Raw genomic sequence first — 12,332 nt, forward strand, 5'->3', positions numbered from 1 at the left:
AGCTCTCTGACCCAGGCTGAGAATTTTAACTGGGGTTTTATTTTCAGGGATAATTTAAACTTTTAATTCTCTTTTAACTTTGTATTTTATACTGATGTGATTTTAAAGTGCCCTGTAAACCGCCCTGAGTCCTTCGGGAAAGGGCGGTATATAAATCTAATAAAATCTAAATCTAAATCTAAATATACAAACCATTATAACAAAAAACCAAAAAAAAAAAAGACTCACTTTGTGCAATGAATACCCAGATTCAAATATAATTGGAGGAAGTAAAAGAAGAAAAAACATATTAGGACGAAACATTTCTTCTTCCTGCAAAATACCACAAACAAAAATATTAAGGAAGTATGAGATATATGAGAAAGGGACTAATATCATATTAGAACAAAGGTAAATCCAGCATCTCTAACAAAAATAGGAACATTTTATTACAGTATGTGCCACCAAGTGAGTGTTGACTCCTAGTCATCATACAGATAGATTTTCTTCAGGATAACCTGTTCTTAACCTAGTTTAAGTCTTCCATTGCCATTTTAATTCAGCCCATCCAGCTTGTTGCTGGTCGTCTTCTACTTCACTAGTCCGGCCTTAGGCATGATAGCCAGCTGGGTGACCTCGTGACAGTTACTCTCTCTCAATCCAACCCACCTCACAGGGTTGCCCTTGGGGAGAAAATAGAGAAAGTACTGAGAAACGTCAAAGAATGTACTACCCTAATATCTGAATTGTTAAAATAGGCAACATGATAACGAAGAAAATGTAGTGAAGTAATGTATTATTATTAAGTATCACCCACTGGCATGAAGAATCTAAAATTCTATATTTAAAATTAAGGATACTGGAATTCAAATATATATAGGGCAGCTCTTTTGATTGTTCAGAATGCAGTCTTTAATTTTATTTATTTATTTATTTATTTTATTTTATTACACTTATATACCGCCCTTTCCCGAAGGACTCAGGGCGGTTTACAGGGTGATTAAAAAACCAAGATACAAAAGTTAAAAACAAATTTAAAAAAAAATTTATATTTGTCCCTGCATAAATAAAACCCCAGTTAAAATTAAGATGGATGTGACTAGGGCAGATTTTGGTTCTTTTTCACCTTTTGGTGGGCTCTAAAGGACTAAATGTACTTACTTTTACTCTTAACCTACTACAAGTAAAACAAACCAATTTGAAGTAGGAATTTAAGAAGTAAACTGTGTGCCATAGTCCTTCACTTCTTAATTTCTTAAATCCCCTAAATTACACTGAACACGTTACGTTGGCCTTGTTCATTCCATGAGACTGCGAAAGTGTACTGGTGACTGCAGGTTGCTTATCGGTGGCTTAGGAAATCTCAAAGTTTTATAAACCGGGTGAAATTCAAGGTGCTGGTCATTACCTATAAAGCCCTAAATGGCTTGGGTCCGGGGTATTTGAGGGAACACCTGCTGCCAGCATCAAGTGCCCTTCGTCCAGTGCGCTCCCACAGGGAGGGTCTGCTCAGGGTCCCACCGGTAAGAGATTGCCGGCGGGTAACGCCCAGGGATAGGGCCTTCTCAGTGGGGGCGCCTGCCCTCTGGAACCAGCTGCCAGTGGAGCTGAGGACTGCCCCCGACCTCCGTTCATTCCGCCGGGGCCTGAAGACCTGGCTCTTTGAGCTCTCTGGCCCAGGCTGAGGATTAATTTATTTTAACTGGGGTTTTATTTGCACAGGGTTAAGTTTAATCTTTTTTAAACTGGTTTTAACTTTTGTATTGTTGGTTTTTAATTCCCTGTAAACCGCCCTGAGTCCTCAGGGAAAGGGCGGTATATAAATGTAATAAAATAAAAAAATAAATAAAATATAAAGTCCAAAAACATTTTAGGGTTAACAAAAAATACAAAGGAGAAGAGGTTCCCTCATTTCCCCCCAAAATGCTCAATAAAAACTAAGTGATTGAGGAGTCTCTGGGAAAGGAGTTTATGGAATACAAAACAGACATACTCCATTTTGTGCTGGATTATAACTCCTAGAATTCCCATCTAGCTGTTTGTACAGCTTATTAAGATGAAATGACCAATAAAAAAAATTCTTCCTGCTTTAGGAATGAAGAAAATATTAATTGGGAGTTGGGCATTAAAATTGAATTATTTAAAATAAGTATGGCATCAACCATATAATAAATATATTGTAAAAACTGCTGATATACCTTCCAGTTGGCCAGTTTTTGAGATTCTATAATTTTTATAACTGCACCCATCAAGATGCCTAAAAAGAAAAAGAAAAAAGGCAAAGAACAATTCATTTGTTCATGTGGTAATTGGAAGTTTTAAACCATTGCGTGTGAATCACGTAAAAGTAAGTATAGTCTCAAACGGAGGTCTTGTATTCCTTCCTCCCCTCATTACACCTGCAATTTTCTCATAAAGCTCTGACTTCTGGGCTTATCCTGTCTGTCTTGATGTTATTAATAACAAATCCAATCTGCTAAGAGACCAGAACAAGAAACTGAAAACAGCTCTACAGTTGCTATTAGCTGCTCTAATATTAAAGAACAATTTAACGATGCCTTGAGTTGGGCAACTAAAGAACTTAGCAGCAGTTGTCATATAACTTTAGGCAACTGACAACAAAAACAACCCAATAATATGGAAAGTAAATAGAGAAAGAAAGAAAGAAATAAATAGAGAAGGACAAGGAAATCACATACAAATACCTATAGTTGCTAGAATCAAATTTCACCTCACCCACATTAACACACACTGATGGCTCATGTAATACCCTGCCTTAGTGTGACTGAGGGAAGAGTCATGTTTTCAGGGTCTTTCCAAAGGCAAACAAATCTGGACGTCTGTCCAGCGCTAGAGAAGGCATTTCAGAATTTTAATTTTGAGCATTTTATGTTGATTACAAAACTACCGTAAGTGAAAGCAGCTAGCTTCAGTTATGCTATTTCCAATTCAAAGGAAAACTGGTATGACACTACCATGACCATATTCATGTAAGTCATTTCTCTTTCCCGTTATTAAAAGTGTCCTCAAAAGAGTTAAATTTTTATGGCAAGGTCTTGAGAGAACTGGATTTATATAAAGGCTCATATACTGATGACACAATAATTATGTTAATGGTAACAACTGTTTCTATGTATCTAACCAAAGGTAAGGGACATGCAGGTGATTCATCATGATCGGGTGGAACTGCTTATTTTGCTGCATGGAAACAAAACTGTTAATATTACTTTAACTCATTTGAATTGCCACCTTTTGACAATGCTCTACAGAAATTTTTTTGAAGGGCTCTGGAGTAGCACAAGAGTACCACTACAATATTTCAAGGAGGTGGTAAAGAAGTCCGACTGTAGATTATAAAATGTTATGTGGATTACATTTAAACCAGCTTCATTCTGTGGTTTTTAATACTGGCCCATTTCTCTCTATCGGAAGACAGCAATGGCAAATCACTTCTATACTGCTGTCAAGAAAAACAGTATCCATGGAGTCCCCACAAGCCAATATTGATTCACAGTCATCTTTAGTTCCAGCAAGCAGTAAAATCTAGTTATTCTGTCCATGCTTATAAGCTAAATAGGGTCGAGTTTAAAGGTACTTGGATTCTAAACTAGCCCGGAAAGTCCCAAAAGTTCTCCCAGGCATGAGGAGTTGAGTTCAACTTAAGAGAATATATTTACCTAATCACAAATGAGGGAGACAAAGGACCACAAGTTTATCACATCATAAATTCTTTACTTCACCCTGTGAGTTATGTTCATAAGTACTCTTGTCTGCCTCCCTCTAAATGTGAGCACACATGCTGTTTATGATGCAGGTTATCAGTTTTTATACTTTTTCCTGTGATGCCTGAGAAATGTAGCACAGCTATTCATATATTTATAGGAACAGTCTGCTCAATGGCTGAAACAACAACCATAATCCAGAAACAGGTGGTTCTCTGTTTGCTACTAATCTTAGGGTTCTCAAAGTCCAGCCAAGCTCAATCTGATTACCTTCATATCTGTTGGTCAATACCATCCATCATGCACAATAACTTACTAATAGTCACTTTGATGACAAGGGGAATTATAGGCCAATATCTGGATTTCAAAAAAAAAGTCCACCAATTTAAGCCACACAGGATCAGGAGAAATAACAGCTCAGACTCAGCTGGGGAGCTACTCTTCCATCCCAACTCTATTCTAAAATAGCAAAGCAAAATGCTCCTATGACAGCTTTCATATCAATCACTTATTAGGCAGGGTAAAAATGAGTCCCAAAATGCTCAAGATTATATCTTTCATAGCTCTGATCTACCTCAGGCAGAGAAAATGTTGAAACTGCCAACAGCAGTGCCAGATCTACAGAGAGGGTTTTGGATATTGCCATTCTTCCTTGCACAATAATAATCTGCATCCTTCACTCACTCTCTTTCTGAAAACAAATATGTAAAATCATCACGATTACAGAACCTTCAACATGAGGGTTGTCGGTTAAAATCTTTGTTAGCCATGATAATCAGTGACTACCCTTATCGCAGTCACTCACGTTCTGGCCATATAAATCTTTCTATGTTCTGTACCAGCCTGCTACCGGCCTTGCAGAAAGGCAACCCCTGTACAAACGGTAGAGACTGGAGAGCGTCTGAGGCTGGAAAACGTCTGCCAAGATTTATTACACAAACAAGCAACAAAACATGAAACAAGATACCGGAACTTTGATCCTCAAACGGAGCGGTTGCTTTCAGCAACCAGCCCTTCCCCAAACACTCCCTTTATTAGAGTTCAGGGCGTGGCCTCCCTGTGCCTCCTTCCGAGGAGTCCCACAGCCTTTCTCTGCTTGCTTCTACTGGTCTGCCTCCTGCGTCGGGCGTCCTTGAACAGGGCCAGCTGTGGGTCCTCTTCATCTGCACTGTTGGGCTCGCGCAGCTGAGAAGAGGGGCCTGGCTGAGGGCTCTGCGAAGCCTCCAAGCCATCATCAGCAAGTTCGTCTTCAACACCCTCCTCCTCCCCCTCGTCTGAGTCATCCGAGTCATCCGAGTCATCCGACCCGGCTGCCGGACCCACAGGCTGACCCTGAATCACAACAGTCTAATAAATTGTTTAATTATTAAATTGACTTGGAACCAATCATATTATTTATCCCCTTCACACTAATAAATCTCACAGGATTTTTCTTCTACACTGTTGAATCTTATGAAGGTAATAATATATATATATAGGCAAATAACAAAAAGCAATAATTGGATTAAATTACAATCTGGACTTTGAAAATATCAGTGACTATTTTTTATTCAAACAGAACAGTATAAATTTTCCTGCTACTATCAGTACTCACCTAGAGAAACAACAGCAACACTCTCTGGCAAAAAATGCAGTCTGTATCTTATCAATAAATGCACCAATATGATGCAAATAGCTGAAGAGAAAGCAGACAATATTTAGATATTTAACAACAAAATTCTTGATCAAACAAACCCTACAATTATCCTTTGAATTTAAAATATGAAGCCTGAAATAAATTAAACATTCCTAAAAGAGAGCCAGTTAGTCAATGCTATATCTATAACAACTTTTAATATTTTATACGGGCTTACAGGCACATTTTTTTTCTGTGAGTTCTGATCAAAAACAATTGTAACATAGTGATTGTCAGCTTCATTTCAGTTTTAGACAGAAGAAACATTGATGGCTTTGATCCAAACAATTCTTTCAATAATACCGTATATTGTATTTGGAAAAAGTCTCTTCTAGGATTGTTCTAGAACCGTTCACAATGAGATGTGAAGAAAAGGGCAAATAACTATTGGGGCAGGAACAGTTAGCTGCTAGGAGGAAGAACTCTAACTTCTCCAATTTATGCAAGAAATCCTAGGATCCAAAGCTACGTATCCAATTATAAAAAACTGTGTAAGAAGAAAGAACATGGAAGAAAGTAGTATAATTGAAAATGGGTTATATAGATCAGAGGTAGTCAATCTTTTTAGACCAGTGGGGACATTTGTTATTATGAGAATATGTCGTAGGTCCTGCAACAAACTAATTGCCATAGTGCACATGATAAACCACAAAAATACCTGTTTCCAGATTATCTCCTCCAGTATGGTCTCTGTCATGGGGTTCTTGATGCTCTCTGAACTTGGATGCTTTCTTGCAGATATTGCATTACCAAACTAGATAACAATATCAGTGCTAGAAGGGAGCAGGAGTTGCTCGGTATTTATATACTACGTTTTTAAAAATTTGGCAAATTTTAACTATTAACCAACTGTCTCATCTTTCAAATTAAGAAACATAAGTAGTAAACTATTTGTCAGATCAGTTGTATGGTCATCCACTAACTTGTCTATTTACTTTTCTATAAATAATTGGATTAAAATTTTAAAAATTGTATGCTTTAAGCTTAAGCTTTTATATTATTGCTTCTGAGAACTTTCCCACTGAAATAATATCACTGAACACTATGAAATGCCTCTAGCCAATATTTCTTAATATTTTGTGAGCACATAACAATATGTTAATCACTCATTTCCCTATAGACAAGTGTTAACAAATCTTAATGACTATACAATAACATCAATACAAGTAACATAGGCAAGCATCTAACCAGTTGTGAAATGTGAAATGTTGTAATTACTCTTGTGCACGTAGCATTGTGGGTTTTTTTATATTACAAAGAGATCCTCCAAAATTTAATGTTGCAAGGATTTCACAAATCGTGATAAAGGTTGTTAGAATTACAGTAAGTTATATACACCTAAATGACATAATTTGTTTTGCATATTAAAAACTGGGGAATCAATAAGGAACTTCCCATCCATTCCTGTCGTTATTTGTACCTCACATTGTGGAGTATTACTGATTACTTTCCCCAATGATAACATTTCCCTGAAATAGAAACAATAGGTACAATTCAAGATACTGGTTATCATCTTTAAAGCCCTACATACCTTGGGGCCAAGCTATTTGAAAGACTGTCTCTCCCCCCTCACATCCACCTGGCCCACCAGGATGGGAACTCAGGACAGGGTACCATCGAGTAGCAATATACAGGTAGCCCTCAACTTACAATAGTTCATTTAGTGACTGCTCAAAGTTACAACAATACTGAAAAAAGTGACTGATGACCATTTTTCACACTTACAACTATTGCAACATGCCCATGGTCATGTGATCAAAATTCAGAAGCTTGGCAACTGACTCATATTTATGACGATTGCAGCATCCCAGAGTCATGCGATCACATTTTGCAATCTTCTGACAAGCAAAATCAATGGGGAAGCCAGATTCACTTAACAACTGTCACCTCCCGTGTAGATTACTCCAATGCTCTCTACATGGGGCTGCCCTTGAAGACCACCCAGAGGCTTCAGCTGGTGCAGAATGTGGCCGCGCAGGTTGTGAAGGGAACATCCCGATACTCCCATATTACACCCCTCCTGCGCGAGCTGCATTGGTTACCAGTTGCCCTCCGGGTGAGATTCAAGGTGCTGGTCCTTATCTATAAAGCACTACATGGCTTAGGCCCGGGATATTTGCAGGACCGTCTGCTGCCAGGAACGATTTCCCATCGCCCTGTGCGCTCGCATAGAGAGGGCCTCCTCAGGGTGCCATTGGCCAGACAATGTCAGCTGGTGACCCCCAGGGGGAGGGCCTTCTCTGTTGGGGCACCTACTTTGTGGAATCAGCTCCACCGGGAGCTCCGGATGGCCCCAGACCTTCGGTCCTTTCGTCGTGACCTTAAGACATATCTTTTCCAACAGGCCGACCTGTTGAGATTTGAGAATAAATTCTCCTTTGGGTTTTAGCTTCTCTTATTTGGTAAACAAGCCCATCCCACAAAGAAATGGACACTTGCTAAAATGTTAATATCTTCTCAAACAAAAAACAAATCTTTTTTATTTCTCATTGGCAGACAAAAATAGTTTACTTTTATACTTCTGCTCTGTCAACCTTTTTAGCTAACAAAGAGTTCCATCTTATAACAGCACAGACAATGGATCCATTTCATAAGTAGCAGTAGAAACAGTAATAAATAACTATTCGTTTAATCAAAAAATGTTTTGGAATTCAAAACTTACAAGGCATCCAAACAGCAGCCTCACGCTAGTAACAGAAAACCAAGGGGAAGCAGCCAACAGTCACCAAAAGGGGTGGGATAGGAAGGGGATTGTAGGAAACTCTGCAAAAGTCCGCAAATGTCCCAGAAAAAAAGAGAAAGCAGGGAGTGTTTGAACCAGTAACTTTAGTAAAGTTAGATAAATATGCAAGTTATTAAAATATTTGATTAATTCATCAAAGAAACGAGATTAGGTTATTCCAGCCAGGCTTCTTCAAAAAGGCCTAATCCAGAATTGTTAACAGCATGGGGGGGGGGACCAAATCCAGTGGAGATATAACTTCTTCTGAAATGTCTATAACAGTTAGAGCTGCTCTTGCATCACACAGGATGATGCATGACCTAAAATCACACACTGAGATAATTTGGGGAAAATAGGACGTGGCACAGAATCTGGACAACTCTGAACAAGAAAACTCTTAATAGCATTTATTCAGCAATAAACCGCAATATCTTGTCACAGGAGAAACACGAGCCAGGTCTCAGGAAATAATGGGAGCTGCATTTAGTACTGTAAAATATATTATTGGGCATAGCAATGTGACATTACTTTGACAAGTGACACAACAGTCAAGGGAGAAAGACTCATTCAACAACAACAAAAAAGTGGCAAAGGAGAGAAAGAGATTGTCCATAACACCGATTGTTTTAGAGGTCATTTTGGTGTTTATTTCTCCTCAGCAATACTTTTTTTAGAAAATTTTCTAGGTCTAGTCTTTAATAAGTCATTTGGCAAGTGAAGCAGCCATACAAGGTGATATGTTTACAAATAAATAAATACAGGCCTTCTATGCCCTGAGTGTTTTCCTGCAAGCACTGGACCTCAGGTATAATAATTTACCATCAAGATTAAGGTTTCCTAGCCATGTTTTGCCATTGTTTCAAAAGCAGCATATTCAGCTTTAATTCAGACTGAATTTACCAAGTGAATTAGCAGGTTTAAGTAAAAGTTTCCAGGAAATTGCCTCATCATGAATCAATCAGATGGCTAGTACAACTCCCTGTTTATTTTCTGCATTGTTCTCAGTTGCTCCTAAGGTTTTATATAAGACTTTTTCTCGCCCAACCTAGTGTTGTCATTTATTGAATGTGAAAGTTGTTTGATTGATCCTTTCTATTGATCCTTTCTTAATCACAGCTTGTTTTACAGTAGTCTTTTTACTATTTGTCCCTTCACTGCAAATAGTATAGGCCGGGGTCATTGCTGAGAGGTACTCCACAGTCAACATCTACCAGCCCATTTGCAAGTTGTTGATTACATTCAATCCTGGAGCTTGAACAACAATAAACCCTTTTGAGTGGTAGGATAAAATTTGGTTGCATCATACTTTCTCTGCCTATTTCAATAGAGCCACTCCTACAAACTCACAGGACCTTTATTAAAAAAATAACCTTTGGACTTTTCTTTGGGCTGAAATTGCAGGAAGGGAAAGAAGGAGTTGGTGATAATCATAGATAATGTCAATTTCGTGTAATGATTAAGGCATCAGGAAGGGAAACAAGGAGTTGGTGATAATCATAGATAATGTCAATTTCGTGTAATGATTAAGGCATCAGTAGAACCAGGGAGACCAGGAGTTCTAGTCCTGCCTTAGGCACAAAGACAGATGAGGAGCCTTGGGTCTCTCTCAGCCCTAAGAAGAAAGCAATGGCAGACTACTTCCATAACTTTTGTCCAGAAAACTGCCCGGACTCATCCGGTTACCAAGGGTCAACACCAACCCAAAGGCACCCTCCTGCAAAACCCTCTTCCCCATCAAACTAGCATCTGTAAACCCCGCAAAAACTTATTTTGTTGTGCCATATTTTATGAACTTATGTTTAGTGACCATTCAAAGTTACAACAGCGCTGAAAAAAGTGACATGGCCATTTTTCACACTTACGACCACTGCAGCTTCCCCATAGTCCTGTGATCAAAATACAGATGCTTGGCAATTGACTCACATTCATGATGGTTTCAGTGTCTTGGGGTCATGTGATCATCTTTTTGCAAATTTCTGACAAGCAAAGTCAATGGGGAAGCCAGATTCACTTAACAACCAGGTTACTAACAACTGCAATGATTTATTTCACAACTGTGATATGAAAGGTTACAAAATGGGGCAAAACTCACTTAACAACTGTCTTGCTTAACAACATAAATTTTGGGCTCAACTGTGGCCTAAAGAGGATGTGGGATGGTAGAACTGGCTGCTTTCAAAATAATCTTACCATACTCAGGAATTTAGTTCGTGATGCCAAATGTGAAAAGGAAAAATATCTTTGTACAATATATATAAAAAGGCATTTTCTTTCACAATGTCATCTTTTTTTTCTTTAGCTTTAAATATTTCATTTAATGCTTTTCAAATATTAAGTTGGTCCTGGAGGCCAGAAATTAATTCTCTCTAAAGACAAAGGATAACACAGAGTTTAAAAAAGACATGGACTCTATCTAGTCAATCCTTGTTTTCTTATATTGTTTCACTTAACGATACCTCATGAGATATCATCATAGTATTTTTCTTAATAAATTTATAAAGGAAAATCTAGGCTTTTTGTATTAGCTGGTTTCAAACAAGGCACACACACAAAGCACTTATTTCTATTCAAAGAAAATCATTAAAACTCACAAAAAGTTATATTTTATATTTGGGATGTTTTAATCATCTTCCCATTGTCCTGTGCACCCCCACAGGGAGGGCCTTCTCAGGGTACCGCCAGTTAATGAATGCCGGCGGGTTATTCCCAGGGGAAGGGCGTTCTCTGTGGGTGCGCCTGCCCTATGGAACCAACTACCCACAGAACTTAGGACTGCCCATGACCTTCGCTCATTTCGCCAGGACCTGAAAACTTGGCTCTTCGATCTGTTTGGTCCAGACTGTGGGGTTGTTAATTTAACTGGGTTTTAAATTTACTCTTGGGGCTTGAATTTAATTTAATTGTTTTTAATTTTTTGTATTCATGGTTTTAACTGCCCTGTAAACCGCCCTGAGTCCTATGGGAATAGGGCAGTATACAAATCCAATAAAATAAATAAATAAAATAAATAAATAATTTTAACTATTGAAGTGCTTTTTAGATAGGGCACTCTTTCAGGGCCACTGACATTATTAAGAATAAAAAGTTCACAATTTATCAAAGCTGGTTTCCTTCTGGCAAATATCTCCCTAATGCAACTATTCAATGCGTGTCTTGCTCCTATCTTGTTTTAAACACAAAACAACTTCAGAGTCTTCTCTATCTGGAAAAACAGTAATATAGATCAGGGGTTCCCAACCTTGGCAACTCTAAGACCTGTGGACTGGCAGGGGAATTCTGGGAGTTGAAGTTCACAAGTCTTAAAGTTGCCAAGGTTGGGGACCCCTGATATAGATACATTTGAATATTTGACATTCAGGAGTTTATGGGTCTAAGAAACCCTTTTAGATAATTATTTAAAAATGGCAGTAATTAGTGTTCTTACTAGGATCACTGTGGGAATGAAAATGGGTTCAACTGACTTTTCCAAACCAGCATAGGGGTATTTCAAAGGAAAACACTTGATTTTTCTCCAGAATAATTCCCACACTTACAAAAAATTAAGCATTATTAAAATAGAAACTGTAATCCAATACAACCACGAGGCTGTGATGGTATAAACAATCATTCAAACTGACAACCAGATTTTCAGGAAAAACAAAGCTTACTGTGAAAGTATAACCAGAAACGGTAATGGAAAGCAAAAGCTAAATAATATATACAGACTATATAAATATATCTTTCATACAGAATTACCCAGTTCACATAAAGGTAAATTGAATCAAGGAAATATATCAAAGAAAAGGAAAATAACCCTCTGATGCTATGAAAACCTAGTGAAAGAAAGGGCTAAAATATTCTCTCTCATTATTAGAGAAACATTTCTCTGTTATATTGTTAGGAATATATATCCTTATTATTTTCACACTTGGGACTCTCAAAAACTCAGAACCAAAATTTAATGGATTTGCTTTAAAGGATCCCATTCCTGGGAACAATTCTCTCTGTGTCAGAAATGCTGGATTACACAATTGCATATTATGAAGAGGCTCATTTTATAATTCTAGACCTGACATGTGAAACTCGCAACGTCACGTGATGTCATGCAACGTATTGGAGCCTTTTCGCCATTGCTGTCAATGGGGTGGGTGCGGCTTCCGGATGATGTGTCCGGCCCATGGGCCAGCAGTTTGACACCCCTGTTCTAGACATATTTCCTCAAAAAGAAGTCACGTTCAGTTCACAAGGAAGTAGG

The 12,332-nt window shown here is 38.1% G+C and overlaps 1 protein-coding gene across 3 annotated transcripts in view; it reads right to left on the reverse strand.

The window, feature by feature from the left end:
• The window catches only part of SLC9A8 (solute carrier family 9 member A8), a 70,445-nt gene that overhangs the window by 43,291 nt on the left and 14,822 nt on the right, over nt 1-12,332 (reverse strand). For 2 of the 3 annotated variants that reach the window (XM_083358016.1, XM_083358017.1), the window contains exons 3-5: nt 5,296-5,376; nt 2,178-2,236; nt 229-312 (exon numbers count right to left, since the gene is read on the reverse strand). In XM_083358016.1, coding sequence (XP_083214142.1) covers nt 229-312; nt 2,178-2,236; nt 5,296-5,376 — 224 coding nt within the window. The remainder of the gene's footprint in view (nt 1-228; nt 313-2,177; nt 2,237-5,295; nt 5,377-12,332) is intronic. The other variant, XM_083358018.1, reaches the window with a different exon arrangement.

This window comes from Vipera ursinii (assembly GCF_947247035.1).
Source record: "Vipera ursinii genome assembly, chromosome: 3".
In the NCBI taxonomy this organism is placed as follows: domain Eukaryota; kingdom Metazoa; phylum Chordata; class Lepidosauria; order Squamata; family Viperidae; genus Vipera; species Vipera ursinii.